The sequence below is a fragment of the Schistocerca serialis genome, chromosome 2, assembly GCF_023864345.2.
Source record: "Schistocerca serialis cubense isolate TAMUIC-IGC-003099 chromosome 2, iqSchSeri2.2, whole genome shotgun sequence".
Lineage (NCBI taxonomy): Eukaryota > Metazoa > Arthropoda > Insecta > Orthoptera > Acrididae > Schistocerca > Schistocerca serialis.
The window spans coordinates 829,558,544-829,582,587 of NC_064639.1; the positions used below are offsets into that span (position 1 = coordinate 829,558,544).

Genomic DNA, 24,044 nt, shown 5'->3' on the forward strand with positions numbered 1-24,044 from the left:
CAATTTGGCAATAGCATCAGTATGCTGGTGCACTGGTTTAATCCCAACATGCAACACTTCAAAACCCAGATAGATAATGGATGATTGAAAAAACTGAGTCTTGTCCAAATTGCACTTTAACCCTGCAGAGTGTAAAACAGGAAGCAGAGCACGAAGGTTCTGCAAATGTTCCTCCGTAGAGGCACCAGACACTGCTATTTCATCTAAATGATGCAGGCTGAAACTGATGCAATAAGTTACTGTAAAAAAGCATTGAAAAATAGCTGGTGCACTTCCCACACCAAAACGCAAACACTGGTATTGATAAAGCCCAAAGGGGGTATTGATAACTAGAAAGCGTTTAGATTCTCATCAAACAGCAACTATAAATATGCCTCTGCCAATTCAATCTTAGAAAAACAATGGCCCCCGATAATTTTGCTAACACCTCGTCAGGGTATGGCTGAGGATAGGTATCAATGATTGGCATTAATAGATTTTAAAAAAATCACTGCGTAGTCATAATTTACCAGTAGATTTCTTAACTATCACCAATGTGGTGCTGACTGTCCACTGGAATAAAAAGGTTGGATAACTTCAAGGGATTGAAGATGATCCAGTTCTCCTTTTACTTAATCGTGTAAAGTTACCGGTATTGCGTGGGCCCAGAAAAAATGGGTGCGGGCAGACTTTTTCATCATAAAATGAGCCTGATATTTTGTTGCACAACCCAGGCATGGAGCAAATGAGAGGAAAATATGGCAGAGAGAGCATTTAGCTGCTGATATGAAACTTAGTCAGAAACCAAATACACTTAATCATCAATGGAGAAACCAAACAATTTCAAAGTGTCCAAACCAAATAGATTTTTAAGGTAAGCATTGTGCACAACTAGGAATGTTAATGAGTGGACAGCAGCTTTGTAACTCACAGGTGCAGGAAACTGTCCAAGAATGGGAATTTATTGTTAATTATATCTCACCAGCCTCCACGACACTGAAATGAGAGAGAGAGAGAGAGAGAGAGAGAGAGAGAGAGAGAGAGAGAGAGAGAGAGCAATATTTGCACCTTTTTTATGCCTATTGACCACTCAAAACATCAAGTGTACAGTGCGATGTAATTCTTTACTACTCCTGATGTTTCTATTTTACCTGAAATTTTCTGCTGTAACTACCAATTTTGAGAGTGTGTCACTTCATGGTTCATGCGTGAAGGATTCCGTCACTACAGACTACCCGGCCTGCTAATAACACAGCCACTGCGTGCATAGCCTGCTGGCTGGGCACCCTGTTGTAACTAATGAATATACAGCACAATGCTCCGCTGGTGTCTTGTGTATTGCTAATTGTATTGTACCCTGTCTTCGATTTGTGTGTAGTGTTTGAGCAATAAATTACAGTATCCTTGGGTTAGAACACTTTTGACAATAAGTATGGGATTCAATTACAAGTGTTCCACTTCATTCATTAGTCCTTTGAGTATAATTTCCATAGAGAGAGTGCTCAAATCTCTTCTTGAGCAACAGCAGGCACTGACCATTGCTGTTTCCAGTTTAATGAGTACACTGACACAGCCTACTGCCCCACCAACAACATATCCACTGCTGTTCCTTGCATACAATGATGCAGCAGAAAACTGGGACACTCATGAAAAATGCCTGCGGCAACATTTCCAGGCATTTGTGGTAATACATGTAAACCTGTGCGAGGCACTTTTTTGTTGTGGATTTCACCTCATTGGTATCAGTTGTTGCATCATCTCACCCTGTTATAAGAACCTTCAAGTCTTTCTTTCAGGCTGATATGCGAGATACTTTCTACCTATCACTGTACATGTAAGAATGTTATTGCTGCTTGTGTGGAGTTTTACCTCTGCCAAAAGTGCCCAAACCAGTTTTACAGGGCATGGGTAGCAGAACTACATGGACTTAGCTGTCAACATAATTTTATGACAAATGTTCATAAGGGATTCTATGCTGATCAAATGCTTCATGACATAGTCAAACACCTTCCTCCTTATAGGGAAGTTCGAGAGTGAGTTCTACAGTGTGAAAATCCTGTGCTTATGACAGTATTGAACATAATTCAGTTATTTGAAATTTCGTGGGCTGCAGGTAGTCAGATTGAGATCTGGTCTCACCCCTCCCAGCCTTCATCCACTTCGCAAGGCAATGTAGACACTATTGCAGCAGTCCAGCAAATGTCTTAGGATCATATAGGTAACTGGCATTCACGACAACAACAGTATGCATCACAACAGTGACAGCCTCGTGTTATGCTGCCTTCATGGCCATACTGCATCATTCAACATGAACAGACCGCGTTTCACATGCGCTGGGCAACATGTAATAGGTGCGATAAGAAAAGAAGCATTGCTTCTTTATGTAACTCCTTTCCAAATCTGAGTGAGGACAAAATGAACGTGGATGTGAACACTGTCAGCAGTGACAGTGTCTCACAGCAAACCACACACTGAAGTGCCTGTTTTTAACAAATCACTGAGAATGCAGGTGGACATTGGTGCAACAGCAGTGTTGGTGAATTCTCAAACTTAAGTGGATACGGGTTCTCTCTCTCTTATTTCAGTGCCATGGAGGCTGGTGAGATATAATTAACAATAAATTCCCATTCTTGGACAGTTTCCTGCACCTGTAAGTTACAAAGCTGCTGTCCACTCATTAACATTTCTAGTTGTGCACAATGCTTACCCTAAAAATCTATTTGGTTTGGACACTTTGAAATTGTTTGGTTTCTCCATTGATGATTAAGTGCATTTGGTTTCTGACCAAAGAGCTTCAGAGCTATCTAATGCAGAACCCTTCACACACACACACACACACACACACACACACACACAGACAGACAGACAGACACACAGATGTGGTTACATTTTACTGGGACTGCTGCTCAACTGTAGTGAGAGTTTATGTCAGTTGAAGTTGAGAAGAGCAGAAGGGAGTTGGAGGGGGAGGCAGGGTTAGGTGACAGCTAGGAGAGATAGATAGGCAGCAAGAAGATTTGGATATGAATGTGACACCAATGAGCTTGCCATCATGCAGGCAGGGAGATTGCATGGGGCACATGGTCAAGTAAAGAATGAAAGATTGATTTTGGAGTGGGGGATATAGGACACAGAAAGAGGAAGCCTATGGAGAGGATACTGAGAGTGTAGAATAAGGGAAATGATAGGCATGTGGACAGGGGTGTATGTGGGCCTGGGGCTAGTCGAGATTGAGGCCAGTGGGTTGCAGAGTCGAAGGATGTGTATAAGAACATACAGAGAAGTTGACCAGCTGTATATTCTGTCACTGTGTGGTCAACTCAGTTCTTGGCCAGTTCAGTGGTGAGTATCTGTTGGAGTAGACAACTGGTTGGTGGTCACGCACACTTAAAAATATGTGCAGAAGTTACAACAAAGTTCGTATTTGATATGACTGCTTTTAAAAGTGGCCCTGCCTCTAATGGTTTAGAATATTTCTCTGACAGATCTGGAACAGAACGTACTGTGTGGGTACATGCGACAGTTCCAGCACCTGGCTCCTTCATAGAGATGTAATCCTGTTGCAAGGGGTAGGGTGTACATGTTGCCTAAGAACAGCCCAGAATATTTTGTAACTTGTCAGAGCACCAGAATACCTTTATGAATGGGGTTGGGGAGGATTTTAGATAGGGTATTCCTCATTTCTGGGACCAACCATCAATCAGCTCTCCACCTGAATGATTGTCCATTCCCAAACTGTGCCAAAGAGAAAATGAGAGTTGAGTTTGTAATTACAGGACACTTGCTTATCTCCACTTTTACAAATAGGTGTTACTATTGGATATTTCAGTATTTTAGAAAATACATCATGTTGATGGATCCATCAGAGAAGTGGATGTCCACATCCAGAAAGGTGGCACCCTGATCCTAAAAGCATCATTTCAAATGGGTAAGAGAGAAGGCATTAGACCTGTGGAAGAATGATGGGTCATATCACAAAGTTATTATCTATGAAGCCAGACAAGGGGTTTAGTATGTTGGCTGACTAGAAAGGTTTCTAGACCACCCATGAACAGCTTGGCATACGAGAATTTCATCACAACCAAACTATTACCCACAGCCTTTCTATATCAAAGGCATGTACCTCGTTCACCATCTCTCTGCCATTATCATCCCACTACCACCTAGTCCCAGTGGACAACACCTTGCTTTATATCAACACCTTGCACGACATGGCCCTGCCACCATGAAGCTCTACCTTTCCAAATGCATGCAGACTTCAGATCCCACCCTATTTCATATACATATGACCAAGTATATACTTACCCACTCATATGAGGTCTGTTCAAAAAATTTCAGAACTTTGTCCACAAAATTTTTACCATAGGCTTCCTGCAACATTTAGTGTGTCTCTCTAAAGTCTCTCTAATTATTTCTTCATGGTCTAGATCCTTTTCCTCCACAGCCTCAACAACTTCTCCCATTTGCATTTCAGTGGGTCTCTTTTGCTCAGTATTTCACCTTCCTGTTTTTTGTCCACCTTCCTGATGGATTGTGCGTGGTCTCCTACGAAATACTCTCCCCCTTAGTTACACTACTCCCACTGCTGTTTCCACAACTCGAAGCAGTCCTGTTATGCATCTTGCTGGATTGCACGAAGTGCTATCTGTGAATTTTCTTTTATCTTGTGTATCATTGCAGATCTTCATCCTTTCAACGGCGTTTTCAACTTTGGAAATGAAAAAAGTTCGCAGGGGCCAGATCTGGAAAGTACAGAGGATGAGGCAACACAGTGATTTCTTGTTTTGTATAATGGCTACACACCAGCAGGGATGAATGTGCAGGTGCATTATCCTGATGCAAGAGCCATGAATTGTCTCGCCACATTTCAGGCCATTTCCTTCTCTCATTTTCTCGCAGGTGTCACAACGTGTCCCAAAACTACCATCGATTAACAGTTTGTCCCCATGGCATGAATTCATGATGAACAAATCCTTCAGAGTCAAAGAAAACTATCAGCATGTCTTCGACATTTGATCTGACCCAATGAGCTTTTTTTTGTCATGGAGAACCTTTCCTGATGCACTGTGAAGTTTGAACCTTGGTCTCAAGATTTTAACCATAGACTAACATCTCATCACCAGTTATTATTCTCTTAAGGAACATCTCATTCTCATTTGCACAATCTAAAAGCTCTTTGCAGATTGTGAGGCGAAGATTTTTCTGGTCTTAAGATCTTTCTGGTCTTGACTCATGAGCCGTGGCACGAACTTGGCGGCAACACGATGCGTTCCAAGATGCTGTGTCAGGATTTCATGACATGATCCAACTGAAATATTACATTTTTCTTCAGTATCTTGGACAGTCAGTGTGATTGTCATGCAAAATTTCGTTGATGTTGCTGATGTGAGCAGCATTGGTGGATTTGAAAGTATGCCCTGTGCAAGGGTCATCTTCATCGTCTATCCAGCCATTTTTAAACCATGTGAACCATTCTTAACACCAAGTGCAGCTTAAGCACTTACCACCATAGGCTTCCTGCAACATTTAGTGTGTCTCTCTAAAGTCTCTCTAATAATTTCTTCATGGTCTAGATCCTTTTCCTCCACAGCCTCAACAACTTCTCCCATATGCATTTCAGTGGATCTCTTTAGCTCAGTATTTCACCTTCCTGTATTTTGTCCACCTTCCTGATGGATCTGTAAAAACCTTTGTTGAAATAAAGCCCATATGCATCTCAATAGCTGCCATCCATTCTGGTTAAAGTCTCTCCTTTACAGTCTAGCTATTTATGAATGGTGAATCTGTAGTGACAAGTACTTGCCTGCCCAGTAAACTGAAGTTCGGACTAAGGCTTTCACAGACAGACGCTATTCTCCAAACTAGCCCACAGACAGTTCTCAGATACCATATCCACGCACATACGTAATTCTCCAATCAACTGCAGAGTAGCATCCCTCTCATTACCCAATATCAATCCAGAATGGAACAATTTAATCACATTCTCTCTGATTACCTTTCATCAACTATCACATGGTTCAGGCATCTGTGAAAGACAGCTGCAAGATTTGTCATACACACTCACCCAATACACTCTATTCCAAATCTGTCACTAGCAGGCAGAACCACATTCAAATGTGAGAACTTTTTGTATATGTCTGCATAGCATTTACCTCAGGTGGTACGTGGGTAACAGGCCAATATTTATCTTGTTCGATGTGGGAAAAGTGCCTGGAAACCACATCTAGGCTGGCTGGCTGACCAGCCCCCATCATCGATCCAAGAAGCAAATTCAGTCCAGTGCAGGCTCGCCTCCTCAATTCCCAGAAGCAGTACATTAACAAGCTCAGCTATCCAGGCAGGTGTTCTGTGGTATATAATGTAATAACACTTGTATCCACAGGATCCATGCTGAAGATGAATACATTATTGATTTTAAGGAATGAGTGGTTAAAGTTAATAGTCATCAATATTTGTTCATATTTTCTATGTGTCTAATTAGGACACACTATCTGGAAAATGATAGATTGCATCTCATTGTGAAGATGACCCACTGAATTACAGACAGGCACGATGAAAAGACTGTTACACATTACAGCTTTTGGCCACATGACTGCTACCCATACTGGAATCATTTTGGTTGGAGCTGCCAGTGGTAGTGGTCACATGTGCGTGAGGAGTGCTTGCTTGTCTGAATGTGTGTGCATTTTCTGTGTGGAAGGCTTTGGCCAGAAGCCATATGTGTAGCACTCTGTTTGTTTTGCCTGTCTGCAACTCAGTGTGCCATCTTTCATTTCAATGTGTCATCTTTATGGTGAGTAGCAATCTATCCTTTTAATATGATTGTTGATATTCCAGTGTGGACTTTCCATTGTTTGGTTAGGACAGTTATCAGTTACCTGAGTTTATGTGTGGTGCACAAACACGTGCGGAGTGCTCTCTCTCTCTCTCTCTCTCTCTCTCTCTCACACACACACACGCACACACACACACACACACACACACACACACACACACACAGGAGAGACAAAAGGAGGCAGGGGGTGGGGATGAAAGGAGTGAGAGAGCATGAGTGGTCTACCATATCTGTTTGCTCTGAAGATCACAAGCTTGAAACCTGAGCCAAAATGTTGGAATTTTTATTTATGTCCCTTTGCAGTGCTCAACATTTCATCCATATTATAAATGGTTGTCTTTACTCATTCCATTGCTTGTATTCCACCCTGAGTTCCACATCATCATATTAATAGATCTCAAGTGCCAATTAAGTAAATGGCAATGTCCAAAAAGATGTGGCTCTGTAAATATAACAAACTTTTCATTACAGGTTATAAAAGGGCAATAGAACTTAGTAAGGAATATGCAAAAACTAAAGGCCCTGCTCCAAAAGTGCAGCCAGAAACTCATGCATCTTTTCGTCGGTTGTCACCACTTCTAAACCGAACCTTGGAAAAGTGTGTAAGAGAAAATGGATTCATGTAAGTGATGCACTTAGTGATTTGTAGTTTATGTAGTATATATCTGTAGCTATCTTACTGTTTCAGAATTCATAAAACAAAACATTTAGTAGTAGCACAGTCCATATTAGTCAACTGATTATATGGTTTCTGTCTTGAAAGTACTTTCCTCTTATTAAATTTTCCTTTTGTGACTATCCATTCGCAGCCACGGTTTAAACATACAACAACTTGGGAATGACACTTCATACAGCTGCAGTAAATTAGATTGCATTGCAAAACATGTATCACTTTATTGGAGAAGCATCAGCAGCAATCAATGTAAAAAATAAAAAACCGCAATGATAAAAAATCAGTCGTCAGCCACACAAGGAAACCTTTATTTGCTGCACTTTACCTTTGACAATTTATACTGTCATCTTCAGAAGTGAAATAGGCTCAAATTATTGTTAAACTAACACCAAAATAAGAACTGGATGGTAGTGTCCTACAAAGTATTGGCAAAAAATCCATATATAAAGCAAGTATGTTAAAAACAAATGGACAAAGATTGAACAGCAGAAGTAAAACAGGTTTGTTAAAAGAGAAGTAAAATGGTTAAGCTTAATAGACACAATATACCTTTGCTACAAAGTCAATAAAAGAAAGTGACATCTCAAAAAATAAATAATGCATGTGGTGAGTGGCATACAGTTAACTGTCAAATTTCACATTGTACGTAGTATGTGTAAGAGAAGCCAACACCGAAACTGATGACATGAAGGACATTGAACCCACGCGTATATGAAGTTGGAGCACTAGTGTATGTACAACTGTGACAGTTGAAAGGCAAGTATGGAGCCTGTTTCACTTCTGAAGATGAAGTATAGACTGTTGAATCCAGTAAAGTGAACCAAATAGTGGTTTTCTTGTGTGGCTAATGACTGACTTTTTATCTTTGTGGAAATATTCTACAGTTGTTGGACTACAGCTGTGAACAAAATCATAAAAAACCTAATTTATAAATATTCATCATGTAGACATATTTACAAATTAGTTTGTGCTGTGAATGTAAAATGACATGTTGCACATCATTACTATTTATTGTGCAAATTGATCAGTGGAATCTGAAACTAACCTACCATCCATCTTGCTGAAAACATTCCACAAATGTCAGATAGTTTATGATACCCTTCACTGATACTTCACAGCTCTTTTTCAAATATTTATTCTAAATCTACATTTGTACTCTGCAAGCCACCATATACTGTGTGGTGGAGGGTAGTTTATGTGCTTGTTGAACTTCGTACCTTTTCCTGTTCCAGTTGCAAATGGTCGCAGGAAGAACGATTGCTAGTAAATTTCTATGTGAGCTTGAATATCTGTGATTTCACGTTCATGATCTTTTTGCAAGACACATGCAATGCCATGTTCCCCTTTTGTTAATGATTACTGTGCTCTTGACCATGGATAAATCTCGGACTTCAAATTTAGCAATAACTGCTGGAACCCAAGAATTTAGCACAGTGCCCAGCTGCATAAATAAACATGGCACTTCTCAAGTTTAGGTGCCAAATATTCTTGCTCTCAAATACAATTACTCTTCATATTCAATATTTCTTTAGACAGAAAGTTATTGAATTGCTTAGCTCTCTATCTCAGTGTAAATGTCAAGTTGACAGTTTGAAATACAGCAGAATTTACATATATTTCAAATTCTTTCGTTCATTTGTAGTGTGGTAAAATAGGCAACAAGTTGTAGTGCTTCGAGAATTTACACGTAAATTCTGGAACCACTTGACCTTCTGCCATCTCGAACTCACAAAATTTTAAAGATAAATGTGAGAGAGAGCCTATTTACTGCGCAACACATGTCTATGTGTGCAGGATGGATGAGATCTCATGGAGTAGAATTCTCTACCCTCTGTGCCCTGCAGCAGTGAGTCTTTGAAGGCTGGCACTCGGCAGCCACCGAGGTGACACCCCTTCATTTTTTTCCTCCTTCCCTTGCCTTGTCTGGTCTCTTAAACTGACAAAACGGCTGGGAGCATGGTGTGCTGACCAAATGCCCCTCCATGTCTGCATCCAATGATGCTTGTGGGCTGAGGACGACACGGCAGCCAGTCAGTACCATTGGGCCTTCATGGCCTGTTCGGGCAGAGTTTAGTTTAGTTCCCTTTCCTTGTTCTGACTCTCCTTCAATTGAATGTTCATGGCCTTCAATCAAACAAAGAAAATTTATGGTTTCTCTTAGAATCACAGCATCCAATTGTTCTCTGTCTCCAGGAAACAAAATTGTGTCCACACGACCACTTTGAGCTCTCACATTTCTTACCGTTCCATTTTGATCCCCCCTCCCCCAAGGACAGCATTCCATCTCACCGGGGAGTCATGCTGCTCATACAGATACAGGATGATGTTTATAATCAACACATCTTCCTGACTACCTGCCTTTAAGGTGTTACAGTTCGCCCTTTCCTTCCCCACCTTACCTTTTTGCTTTGTACTGTTTACATCCCTCCGTCATTCGTTGTCACCATGGCAGACTTCCTCCAGCTTCTTAGGCAGCTACCTCACCACTTTCTGCTGCTTGGTGACTTTAATGTGCACCGTCTCCCTAGGGGTTTTTCCAGAACCTGTCTTGGCTGACCTTCTCAATCAACTTACCCTCCTCTGCTTTAACACAGGAGCACCCACGTTCCTTGCAAAGTCCATGCACACGTATTCCCATATGGACCTAACCTTCTGCACTGCCCAGCTTGCCCACCATCTCAAGTGATCCATTCTCTCTGATACATACTCGAGCGACCATTTCCCGTGTGCAATCCATTTGCTGACTCCTCCCCCAGCTACGTGCACACCCAAATGGCAGCTTACTAGGACCGCTTGAGGCTTTACTCCTCCCTGGCGACCTTCAACAAACAACATATCCCCAGTTATGATGGCCAGGTAGAATATCTTACAAACATTATCCTTACCGCTGCAAAATGTTCCATTCCTCACACATCCTATTTACCATGCTGTGTCCCAGTCCCTCGGTAGACTGAGGCATACCATTACGCAATTCGTGCATGGAGAAATGCTCTCTGTGTTTTTAACTATCACCCTACAATGGCAAAATGTATTCATTACAAACAGTTGCGTGCACAATGCCATTGCATTCTTTGGGATAGCACAAAAGCTTGCTGGACTACATTCACTGGTTCTCTTAACAGTTCCACTCCCTCTTCCATTGTGTGGGCCAGCCTCCAATGGCTCTCTGGGACCATGATACATTCCCCAATTTCCAGCCTGACAGCAGTAGACAATGTCATAGTGAACCATGTTGCTGTTTCCGACACCTTGGACTGCCATTTTGTGGATATTTCGAGCTCCTCCCCCTATCATCCTGCCTTCCTCCATCGTAAACGAGTGGAGGATGCTTGGGTGATACCCTTCTCTCCTCAGAATTGTGATTGCTACAGTGTCACCTTTATATGAGGGAGCTAGATCATGCTTTTGCTCCATCCCGATCCTCTGCCCCAGGGCCAGACAATGTTCACATTCAGATGTTGCAGCACCTTTCTCTTGCAGGTAAGCACGTTCCGCTCAATATTTACAACCGCATCTGGGCAGAGGGTACATTTCCCACACTGGCATGGAGCCACTGTCATACCCATACCTAAGCCTGGTAAGGACAAACACCTTCTTTCTAGCTGCCACAACTTCTCACACCAGCTGTGTTGGCAAGGTGATGGGATGTATGATTCATGTACGGTTGGTATGGTGACTCGAGTTTCGCAATTTACAAACCACAGCACAGTGTGGATTTCGAGCACTCCATTCTGCACTCCATTCATCACTTTGTACCCTCATGTCATGAATGGGTTTTTGCAGAAATCCCAGACTGTGACCATTTTTTTTTTTTTTTTTTTTCGATTTGGAGAAAGCCTACAACATCTGCTGGAGGACTGGTCTCCTCTGTACTCTCTACACTTGGAGCTTCTGTGGCTGCATGCCCCATTTCCTTTAGAAATTTTTAAAAGACCGGGTTTTCAAGGTACATGTGGGTTCTGCCTCATCAGACACCATTATCCAGGAAAATGGTGTGCCTTAGAGTTCTATCCTCTATCGCCATTAACCCTATAATGGCCGGTCTCCCACCAGGCATCTCCGACTCTCTTAGTTGATGATCTATTCCAGTTCTTAATGGACTTGTCTCATTGACCAGCATCTTTAGCGATGTCTCAGTCATCTTTACTTGTGGAGCATTGACAATGGATTTCATTTTTCCACTGACAATGCTGTTTATATGAATTTCTGGTGGCACAATTGGTTTCTTCCACCATCTTTATATCTTGGCCCTTTGCTCTTCCGTTTGTTGACACTACGAAATTCCTGGGGCTCATACTCGATAGGAAACTTTCTTGGTCCTCCTACATTTCTTACCTAGCAGCCTGCTGTATGCTGTCCCTCAGTGTCCCGTGTGTCCTCAGTGGTACTTCCTGGGGAGCAGATCGAACCACCCTCTTCCGTTTGTACTGGTCCCTTGTCCATTCGAAACTAGTCTACGGGTGTTTCATGTGTGCATCTGCACGTCTGTCTTCCATACACTGTCTCAGTATTATCCACCATCATGTCAACCAATAGGCCACTGGGGTCTTTTACACTAGTCCAGTTGAGAGTTTGTTTGCAGAAGCTGCCAAAGTACTGCTGTCCCACTGCCGTGACTTTCTCCTCAGCAGATATGCGTGCCATTTGTCTGCCACTCATGGCCACCAATCCTGTGCCTCCACCAGTGACTCCTTTGATTGCCAGTATGGGATGTGTCCCTCTTCTCTATTACCTCCTGGAGTTTGCTTTTGGCTCTTGCTCTGTCATCTTACCCTCACGCTACCTGCAACTTTCTCGGTGAGTGTGAACCCACCTTGGCTTGATGTGGCATCTCAGGTTCACCTTGGCCTTCATTTGCTTCATAAGAACACTACTCCAGCCTCGCTTTATCGGTTTCAGTTTCACGATCTTCGCATGAAACTTCACGATAGTACCTTTGTATACACCGATGGCTCTTGGGCACGGTGTCGTCATTGGCACCAATGTTTTTTGGTATCAGCTTCCGGAACACTGCTCAGTATTTACAGCAGAGCTCTTCACTCTGTATCAGGCCATGCAGTACATCCGGCGACACAGGCTTTTCAATCGCGTCATGTGCTCCGACTCTCTCAGTGCCGTTTAAAGCCTCTGTGTGCTGTACACCATCCATCTCTTAGTGCAACAGGTCCAGGAAAGCTTTCACTACTTGCTCACTCTTGATGAAGCCACAGTGATGTTTATGTGGGTTCCTGGTCACGTCGGTCTGACAGGAAACAAGGCCACTGGTGCTGCTGTCAAGGCTGCAGTCCTCGTACCTCAGCCCGCTTGTTCTTATATTGCCTCCAATGATCTCTGTGCTGCTGTCAGCAGCTGGTATCACTTTGGCATCACCACTGGTCCTCCCTTCATGAGAAAAGGCTCTGGGTTATTAAGCCATTCCCAGCGGTTTGGATGACCACCTCTCAGCCCTCTCACTGTGAGGAGATCATTTTAGTTATGTTGCATATCAAGCACTGTCTTTTTAGCCATCACCATTTGTTAAGTGCTCTCCCCCCCCCCCCCCCCCTTTTTTTTCATAGCATTCAGCCATTGACGGTTTGCCTTTTCCTGATGGAATGCCCTTTTTTTAATGATTTATGTTCTCTTTTATTTGCCATCTGAGTTACTGGCAAATGACACGCAGGCTGTCACCCGCGTTTTACTTTTTATCCCTTGTAGCAATATGGTGAAGGCCATTTAATTTTTAGTTCATGGCCTTTGTTTCTCTGTGGCATATTTTATAGACCTTTCACAACATCCCTGCTTTTAGCTGACTTCTCTTCCATTGGTTGGGATTAACGTGTAATCGTTTTTAACTCTTGTCTTTGTCTTTGTGTTATACAGTTCTGACATGAGCACATATGAACTTAGTTGTTTTTGTGCCATAAAACATAACGAAACAAGCCACTGCTGATCTCCACTTTGGTAGGTGCCTTTAGCTGTACTACTAAATATGACATTTTTCAGGTCTCTGTGCCATATTTTCTTGCTCTCAAATACAGTAACCCTTTGTATTAAACATTTCTTTACAATAATTGTGTAACTCTCAGTCTCAGTGTCTCATGTCAAGTTGATAGATCAAAATACAACACTTTAGTTGCTTTCCCTGTGTCATCTGTGAGTCTTGCTACAGGGCTGATGTGCTTCTTCAGTATGATGCAACAATTCAAGGAGCTCATACAAATACTCCTGCGGTGCTGCCACTTGCACAGTTAATGCAGTCATCGTCCCACTTCAAAGACATGTGTCGTCCCTCCAGATTACTAGCCACATGCAAATGTTCTCAAAAGATGCACAGCTGTTGCACTTTCCTAAATATTAAATGATTGTGTCGTTTTGCTGTTTAGGAACTTCATTTGTCAGCCAGTTAAACATAGGACTATTCATCAAGCTTCTGGATTTATACGTATCATCACAGGGAACAATATGTTGGTTGATGTTTCTAATAATGTACACTCTTGGAATTTTAACAGTAAACCTCACCATGCCTCTCTTTTAGCTTCTGCTACCACAGTTGGCTGAGCATCTCCATGACTCTTTCGCACGTACTAAATGAATTTGTGACAAAATGAACTGCTGTCCTTTGGATCTTCTCTACTTTCACTTCAACCCTATTTGGTACAGGTTCCAGACTGATGAGCAATATTAAAGTGTTGGTTGATTGAGGATTTTGTTAACTACATTCTTCTGATGATTCTTCTAGTGAATCTCAGTCTGGCACATACATTACCTGTTATTAGTTTTGTGTGATCATTCCATTTGAAACAGCTCTGTACACATACTCCCAGCTTTTTAACAAATGTGATTGCTTCCACTGATTGTTCCACATTTGTGTTATCATAAAACAATGGGTCTTTTTGGGTATTTAAGTGCGTTATACTACATTTCTGTTGAAGGTAAACTGCCGATCCCTTTACGGAGTGTCAAACCTCTATAGGGCTTCCTTCATTTTTCTAACATTTTCTAGCATTACAACTTCTCTGTATATAACAGCATCATCCATGAAAAGCCTTATGAAACTTTCGATGTCATCATGTGTTTTTGTTGTTTACTCTCCCCATTTTGCCTGCCGATTTTATGTTCTTTCGCTGCCTTTTCATTTCAGGTCTCTTTTAATATGGAGTGATGCTCCTTTTTGTTCAGCTTATTCAGTGGAGTTTACATTCATTCACCTACCGCATTAAATAGCTCACATCAAACACTTTGGAGACTGAGGCCGAGCACAAGTTGGGGCACATCGCTGTGTTCAAAATCCCATGTCTGAGTAGAGCTATGAGAACAATGTACAGATGTCTCTCTACATGTCCGTTGACAGGTGCTGCCTTCTGTTGTCAATTTCTAGAATTATTTCAAAAGAAATGTTACCAAACACAACAGCTACTGTCACAAATAACTGAGCCAATGTGTGATTGCATGGATGTAATTTTGTGCACGGGTTGTTAGATTTTGTGATTTGCTGTAATTCTGCTGCAGTAAGTCACAATTGTTGAGTAAGCAAGAAATTTTGGTAGCTCAGGAGGAAGAAATTGCTCAATAACTCACATCACACTTGTTTTTGGTAGGATTATTATGCTTTCTGTCCTTATTATTTTAAAATTCTTAATCTATCAAAGAGCTAAAGTAAATATGAAAAAAAGAGGTTGTGGAACATGGTCCTTTTTTAGTGTGTATGAGTAGCAATCAAATGAAAACTGAACAGTCACCACAATGGAACCATGGGATGGTTCCATTCAAAAGTAATCATCACATGCACTAAGACATTTATCCCATTGGAAGACAAGATGATCAATTCCTGTTTCATAGAATGCGGTAAACCACTGACAGATCCACAATTGCACCCACTTTTGCATTTGCTTGTCCAATTAAAAGAGATGTCCACACATTTCTTTGTTCAGTTTGTCAAAGATGTAAAAATTAGTGAAAGATCCTGGGTGTATGGAGGATGTTGGAGTGTTTCTCAACCAAGTCGCAGAAGCGTAGCCTTCGTCTGGCATCTGACAGCATTCCGACAGCTCAAAAGCATATGCCAGAGCCAACAATGGATACATTCCACATCTTCCCCATCAAAGAAATCCAAAGCTGTTCATCCAAGTTGTGGTAAGGTCATGATGATCTTCTTTTTCAATTGTTCATCAAGATTCTTGAATGTGGAGCCACACTCAATGTGCAGTGCTATGAAGGCACTTTGCAAAAACTGTGGCATGCCATAAAGACAAAATGCCCAGGAAGGCCATTGGACAGAATCATCCTGTTGCACAATAACACCCTCACCCACACTGCCCATCAAATGAAGGCAACACTTCAGTGATTTGGTTGGGAAACACTGCAACATCCTCCTTACAGGCCAGGTCTTTCACCGTGTTATTTTTCACACCTTTGGCAACCTGAAGAAAGACATATGTGGATGTTGTTTTCAGTCAGATATAGAAGTGGAAGAGCAGGTGCAGTTGTGAATCCTTCAGCATCTGGGTGCATACTATGAAAGAGGAATTAATCATCTTGCCTCCCAGTGGGATAAATGTCTTAACGCATATGCCAATTACTCTTGAGTGAAACCATTCCGTGGTACCCCTTGTGGCCAGTGTTTAGGTTTCATTTTACTTTCCCTTATGTTACCCTTGAAGATACATCAATTACACGTGTTAGTAATGCCTCAAATAATGGCTCAAATAGTTGGTCTTCTTGGCCAAATATTCTGGTACATCCTCAAAGTGTTAAGGGGGAGAACCCTCAGAAAAATGAAATAAATTGAAATATGTGTGCAGCTAAGGTGAAATACTTCTGTTGACTACATTAACAAGTTAACTCTATCACTGATATAACACTGAATGGATTCTGTCAACAGGATATTTCGTACCTTACATACAAAAGTGTTAGTTTTCGGCATTAAGCCTGACAGTACAGAATGGTTCCACATGCTTCTTTCCTCATGAATGAATTTCTTTATTGAGTAAAATGTCATTGGTGCTTAATTCTTTTAGCCAGCATTTATTGTAATCAAAATTTATTGTCAAGTGGACATGCCTGTAATGTATTTGCTATTCTTTATGGATCAGGCTCATTTTATACTATTTCCTACTGATGTGTATAGCAAGTATTGTAAAGAATTGTTACTTCTTCCAGCTACCATCAGAAGGTACCTGCTGATCCACCTGAACTAGAACATAAGGCAACCTATGGGCTGGCCAGCCCTGAGGAATTCTCAATGCCATCACCATGTCCTCTCTGGAACCCTGCATCATATGCTGCATTTGATGACTCTAAAAATGCTGCAGCCAATGATCCAACAACCAGCTCGGTATGTCTTAATACTGCAAAACATGGCATGATTTGTTCTTTGGACTAGTATAACAACTGTCATAACACTACATGCTTGCAGTACCGTTATCTTTTGAGATATGAGGGTGCAGGAGGAGTGTTACACTAAAGCACATCAATAAAGTAGCTATTTCCTTTTATAAGACTAAGGAGAAAAGAAGTGATGAAGGTCATTTTTAGGAAAGGCAGCAAATCAAGGAAAAAAACGGGAAAGAATTTACATTACAAAACAATATAAATTTCAGAAAAATTTATATGACGTAGTGGTGATGCATGGAGGACTGCTGTCTGGTCTGAGAACAATGCGAACTGGAAAGACAGTTGTCACAATTGCACAGAATTATGAAGAGCACACACAGTTTGAACATGAGTAATTTTAGCAGTGAAACATATTTTAAACTATGCAGTGTAAATCAGTCGTCATAACAAGTTACATGTGGTATCTTCGCAACGATCATTACTAAGCAATATGATTCTTGTGTCTGCAGCAAACAGACCTTTATTGAATTTGAAAGTTTTAAATACAATAGTGAACAAGTAGAACTTGTGGAGACAAATGTATAACTCTGAGAGCAATAGAACATAGATTTATTTGAATTCCCCATTGAACAGAAGCTGAAGATAGTTAGGTGATAGTGCAATACTCTTTGAAAAATATTTGCAAATTACTAATTTAGGAAGCAATTCATTTGCTCAGAAATTGAGAAAAAATTTTGATTGTGGATTGCATTTTTATTCTGGTCTTCATATCGCTGCGAAGTTGCAATAAGTTAAGTTACTTTATTTTTTATTATAACGTAAGGTGCTTTCCAATCACTAGCTGTATTGTATTACCAAACTTTCAAGTTACCATTTGACGTCTGTTTTAACCATGAAAAGTCATGAAAAAACCTGGGAATTGCTACATGTTTGAGAGTGTTATGTGCCTTGAAGTTAAGTGCACAGCCAAGATGTGCTAGTCATTTATACAATGAATCAAATTTATTGGATGGATAAAAAATCTACTTACCTAGAGGCAGCTGGAAGAAACACACACAAATGTTACAGAAATATGCAAGCTTCAGAGCCAGTGCCTCCTTCTTCTGACAGAAGGAATGAAGGGGAAGGAAGAGGGGTGAAGCAAAAGGACTGGCGAGGTTTAGGAAAGGGGGAAAATTAGAGAAAAGTCACCCAGAACCATTCATAAAAAAATAGAATCACTCCATAACCAATTACTAAAACATATTTATTATTCGCATTTCAGAGACGTCTTAAGGCGACAGTCTTGAATTTTAGTTTGTCATTACACACTTAATGAATGCTACACCAGTAGATGCTTTTCTGTTTTATCCCAGTTGTGCAACTTATTAGCTCGCTTTAATATTTACGCTGTAAAGAGATAAATATGCAGGAAATTTAATGGCATTGTGTTTGTGGGAGCTACAGTATTCGGATGAACTAAAATGCAAGATTGTCACCAGAAATTGAAACTATGCCTTCAAAATTCTTTAAAATGAACAAGTATGAGTTTTAGTGACTAATAAAGTAGTTGTACTTAGAAAAACAGTCTAGATCATGCAAATCGCATTTATTGGTGACCGATTTCCATCCAAAGGCAGAGTATCTTCAGATGTACTCTGGAGTGTAGAGTACTATAAATACAGAGGGGCAGACAGATAAAAAATAATGTAGTAGAATAAAACATAGTTATACCCAAAGTCATTGTGTAGAGATGGATATATGGCGCAGAAACTGCAGAAGTCTCCAGTGCCGTCAATTGCTGGAGAAGCAACTACGTAGTGTCATTAAATAGCAGAAGCTCCATCCCGTAGTCATCTCCACATGTCGTTCGTAACTGGTAGAATGAATGGTTATCGAACACATGATGAAAAACTTTAGTTACTAACTTAAAAATGGTATGTATTAATAGTATTGGCTTAAAATTAACCCCTAACCTCTATTATATTTGTGGCGCAAAGAATTAAGACATAAAATAGCATACAATAAATAAAAAGCTTACAACTTACACTGTAGTATGTATGTCTGTATGTATGTAAGTAAGTACGGTAAGTAAGTAAGTAAGTAAGTATAAGGAGTCACTGGTTACTTATACACATTGCTGAGTTGACCAGTCACAGCTTATGCATACATACTGTTCCATAGAGGTCAGTGTAAGTTATTGTCTTTTATTATATGAAATTTTATGTTTTAATTATTTGCATCACAAATGTAATAGTGGTTAATTTTACAACCAGTATTATAAATAGATGCCATTGTTAAGATAGTAGCTAAAATTTTTCATCATGTTTTCAGTAAGCATTGATTCTACTGATTATGAAAGACATGTGGAGACGACCAAGGGGCGTAGTTTCTGCTATTCAGCCACACCACATCATTGCTTGTCCAGCTTTGTGTCCTTTTAAAGTATAGTACCCTATATTCCACAGTAAGGTCTGTAGATTGTCTGCATTTGGACTGAAAGTGGCCACCAATAAATATGTTTTGTGTGATCTGGACAATCATGAAATTGATCACTGTTTTCCCAAAATATTTTTGAAAATAATTAACAAGTGTATTGTTATTGAATTATTTGTTATCAGTTTAGCTATGGGGTATGGGAGAGGAAATACGATAGTAACTGAACAAGTCACAGAAGAATTATATAATACAGTATTTTGTCAAGTTTAGGAAAAAGAAAAAATGAAGTGAGAGTTAGGGACAGAGGTAGAGGTGGGCACGTGTGTGTGTGTGTGTGTGTGTGTGTGTGTGTGTGTGTGTGTGTGTGTGTGTGTGTGTGTTTTCTTTTTTCTGTTGCATGCGGATTTTCACTACTAGGGTGGTTAACTATGGTGTCGCCACACTAGAGTCTACAGAATAATCTTGTACCCCTTGTTGTCTCCTTATTAAGAAAATTTTCTTGCAACATCTTTGTACTCTAACAACTAGATCTACCAGCCCATTCTTTCTTGTTTATATTGTGGAACCATTCATAAATCCGTTGTCAAATCTGATGTGTCTGTAATCTTTGCACATTCTTGGAGGAACAGTTCACCTAAAAGAAAGCTAGTTTGAGGACACAGACATCTAAATTGATGAATAAGTGGGCAATGATGTTTTTATGTTAGCAGAAATTATATTAGTTCTGCATGGTGGTAAATACTTTGATACATGATTTATTGTGCACTTTTTTTAACAAAGAAATTTTCTCTTAGATAATAATGAAGTGCCCTTTGTGAGTATTTAGAAACAGGATTCGTCATCCTCTTAGATGACAACAACCAATATTTGTTGGCTGTAAATACATTTTGAGAGAAGATCTTCATTTAAAACATAAAGTGTAAGCCATGATGTGGTGCATGGTGGAGGATGTCCAAAACAGTCATTCCCTTTCCTGTTCCACTCACAAATGGAGCAGACAATAATAATGCACATTTATATTAATCCTTACAAGCCCTAATTTCTCTTATTTTGTCTTTGCAGTCCTTGCACAGGATGTATGTTAGTGGCAGTAGAATAATTTAGCAGTCAGCCAGATATTCTGGTTCTCTAAATCATCTCAGTATTGTTTCATGAAAAGTTCATCATCTTCCCTCCAGGAATTCCCGTCTTATTTCACAGAGCATTTCTGTGATACCTACGTGCTGATTGAACCTATCAGTAGCAAATCAGGCAGCATGTCTCCTAACTTTCCTTACTACTGAAATTATGTGCTGCACATGTTCAATATTTGTTAAGCAACCAGATATTTATTGTGAAATTCTTGAGTTTACAGCCATATGTTCAACTTAACTTCATTTGAGATGATAAAATTATGATGGTGACAAAATATGGAAATTGATCAATTTTTAATATTGTGTTGTATTTTTTATTTGGTTCAGTAAATTGTACATGTATAGTACTGCATATCAGACATTGGACAGGTCAATGAAAATATGTCTTCTTGTTTACCTAGTGTTTTGTATGTATTAATGAATACAATGTTTTTTCAGCTCTGATTTACAATTTAGCTACAAAATTACAACCAGAAATATGAATAAACTAATATTAATTATTGCGGTCTTTACATGCTACAGGTAAATAGTCATATTTACACAACATTTTTGTAAGTGATGAAGACTGTGGCCTATACACATAACATTAACCTTCATAGGCTCTCAAAGATTTTGAAGGAACTCTTACAGACTATAGAAGCAATTAATAGATATTCTTTTAATACTGCTTTAAATTTGTTTCAATCATTTGTTACTTTAATATCTTGTGGCAGCTTATTGTAAATAATTTTACTGTGCTGTAATGTTCCTGTACAAAATGTTTTTATTTGGGGCATGTGAAAATCAGTTTACTGTCTTGTGCTATGATGATGAAGATGTAACAGGATTTGTTATTTCATATTTCCTAAAAAAAAATGCTGCACTTTCAAAGAGGTAGATACATACAAGAGAGAAAGATGCACAGATGGGTTCCTGTAAAAAAATGTCTTTTTCAATAAATTACAAAATTAAAATGAAACACAGAAGAAAGTAGTGGGGAAACGTTTGTTAAGTGGTAGCCTTTATCAACAGGAAGGTGGCATGTTGCCAGGGAGGCAGGCAGACAGGCAGAGAGAGAGCAGAAAAGATCTTTGATCTCAGCTATTGGAGGAAAATCAGAGCAGGACACAGGAGGAACAAACAAGAAGTGAGAGATAATTGAAAGAATGAAAAAACTGGCAGGCAAAAGGTGGGAAGCGACAAGAGAGAACAAAAAAGCTACAAAATGGTTAGAGAAGCATGAAATAGGCAGAAGCAACAAGAGTGAGAAGGATATCAGTATGCCTTGGGAGAAAGAAAGACAAGGAAACAAAAGGGAAAGAATGTCCAAGGATTTTTTCTAGAAATACCAATTCAGTTAATTGTAGTTTAATGCACCACTGGAAAAAAATTAGTATAGGGTCATTCCATGCCAAGTGGTCTAAACCTTCCCACCATCATGTCTCCAATTTTCTTCAAATTTTATCTGTAGCACTAGTCAAGTGCTAAATTAAGTTTCTCAAGATTTCAAGCCTCTAGCTGCAATACTTGCTGATCTACACCCCCTTGTCTGAAGGGTAGTAAGTTCGCATGCGCGCGACATCAGACAAAATGCCATTTTTGGGGTCTCATAAAATTGAAACCAATTCATAAGAATGGTTAGTAAGATGAGACCCTGTACAGTTTTTTGTGCTGATTCAAACGAAATTAATTATAAGATTACTGATGCAAAATCCGGTCAAACAAGTCGACTCAAAGTGTACCCCTAATTCTGTCGTGACTTAATGCGACAAATTTTGACCAATATTCAGACTGCAATAATTTCCTTGCAGATAAAGATATGGACTTGAACTTTTTACCAAGTCTTATCTTTGTGCTGGACATAATACAGCTGGATTTCCAACTACCCAGGCTTTATAGTCGCCTTGCAAAATCTCTTCAAATTTGGCAGTGTCAGCGCAAATGGCTTTATTTACCAAAGTTCAAAGCCCATTACTACAAAATAGTCAGCCTGGATTTAATTGTGAATAGTATCATCTGAAAGAGAAACTCTTGCTCTACGAGATGGATATATTTTTCTTTTCCAACGCTTCCATTAAGTGCTTATTTACTCAGGTCAAAGTATCTTATATTTTGTGTGCGCAGTGCCCTGCGTTGGTCCATGATGGCTGAGCCATTACTGGTTATCACAATAAAACCAGCATCCCCATCGCCATAGGGGCCACGCCCGATAGCCATGCAGTAACAGCCACGGGTGGGTATCTTTACTGCAGGTTCCCAAGCCTGATTACAGGGTGTCTTTACCACAGGATCCCAAGCCTGATTGTGGGTTTCTTTATGCAGGTTCCCAAGCCTGTCTTCCTCAGTTACTTCATCATTCTGGAAGCATCGTTGATTTGCAAGAGAATGCTTTCAGGAAAACTGTATTGCCGACCAGATGATGTCACTGATGGAGCTGGAATAACACCAATGATAAGTTGTTCTGGAATCCAGCAAGTATCACGTCTTAAGGGCCAATAAAATGAACTTGCAGGACCATGAGGATGCATAAAGCTTATGAAAGCATCTTTCTGTTCGACTGAGATTTCAACGATGTTTCCAATCCACCATTTCTTTTCATAAATGCAAGCAACATACTGCCCAGGCTGAAGATCCATGACTTGAACTACTACTTCAGCAGCACTAATTTTGGCCAAAAAAGATGTCGCATCATTAGAAACTCTACTGACCTTAATTGTCGTCATATCAATGGGCAAAAAATGGTGGTTTTCTCTTGTGCCAGCTAGAGTGTGCCCTTGCAGGAATCTTTCTTCTTGAGAAGCTTTTTCTTCTTCAACTTCCTCTTTGCTGATGAAAAAGAATTTGATTCCATTGATATTATCATTGCAGAAGTTGAAAAGATCTTTGGGTGTTAGAATCTGGTTTTCATATGGACGTTGCAAACTTGCTCTTGCTGCCAACCGTTTTGTTGTGCCTCCAATGCCATCACAAGGCGACTTTCCATGGCTTGTTCCAAAGAAATTCCATTCTGCTGTTATTTCAAAATCTTCTTTGTGATAGCATAAGTTGAGAAAATTCTTGAAATTCTTATATTGTGCAGCTGAACCATCACTGAAGTAGTGGATGTGGCTTATTTTGGAAAATTGCATCTTCAGGTAATTGATTACTTTTCCAATGTAAACATGGACAGTAATCGTATCGTGTCGAAGGCAGTCACTAATAACACAAAGATTCACACATTGCACCTCTTCGTTTTCACAGTAGTAGACTACAAATGGATGAACTGTTGCTTGACTGTTTTCCCAGTGAAAGCCTTGCACTGCATCTTGAACAATAAATGAATAGTTTTCAGCAAAATCCATTAGTATTATGAATTCGCCTTCTTTCAAATCAGTTTTGAGAGCTTTCAGGTGCTGGCTTTGATGCTTGGCAATGTAGTGATGACAAGACAGGTTCCAAATTTTTGCTGCAATATCTTCAACATACTCTTCTGTTGAAAGCTGCTTTGTTTCTAAAGTATCCCTGTCGGTATGAATCCATTGTTTGTACTCAATCAGTTCTTCAGGGTCATTATCTTCAAAATATGTTGCAATAACTGCTTCTACACCTTCTGGACCAGGGCAGTTTTCACAACGATGAAGCATACAATCCTTGTTTTCCAAGCTGCAAACAGCTTTGCTAAGAATTTCCTTGTAGTCTTCATTGATTGATGCACCAGTGAGCATAAGCTTGA

General features: G+C 40.1%; 1 protein-coding gene across 1 annotated transcript in view; it reads left to right on the forward strand.

Moving 5' to 3' along the window:
* LOC126458095 (BRO1 domain-containing protein BROX-like) overlaps positions 1 to 24,044 on the forward strand; it is a 128,455-nt gene that overhangs the window by 90,455 nt on the left and 13,956 nt on the right. Inside the window, exons 7-8 of the mRNA XM_050094917.1 lie at positions 7,286 to 7,436; positions 16,629 to 16,803. Of these exons, the coding sequence (XP_049950874.1) occupies positions 7,286 to 7,436; positions 16,629 to 16,803 (326 nt within the window). The remainder of the gene's footprint in view (positions 1 to 7,285; positions 7,437 to 16,628; positions 16,804 to 24,044) is intronic.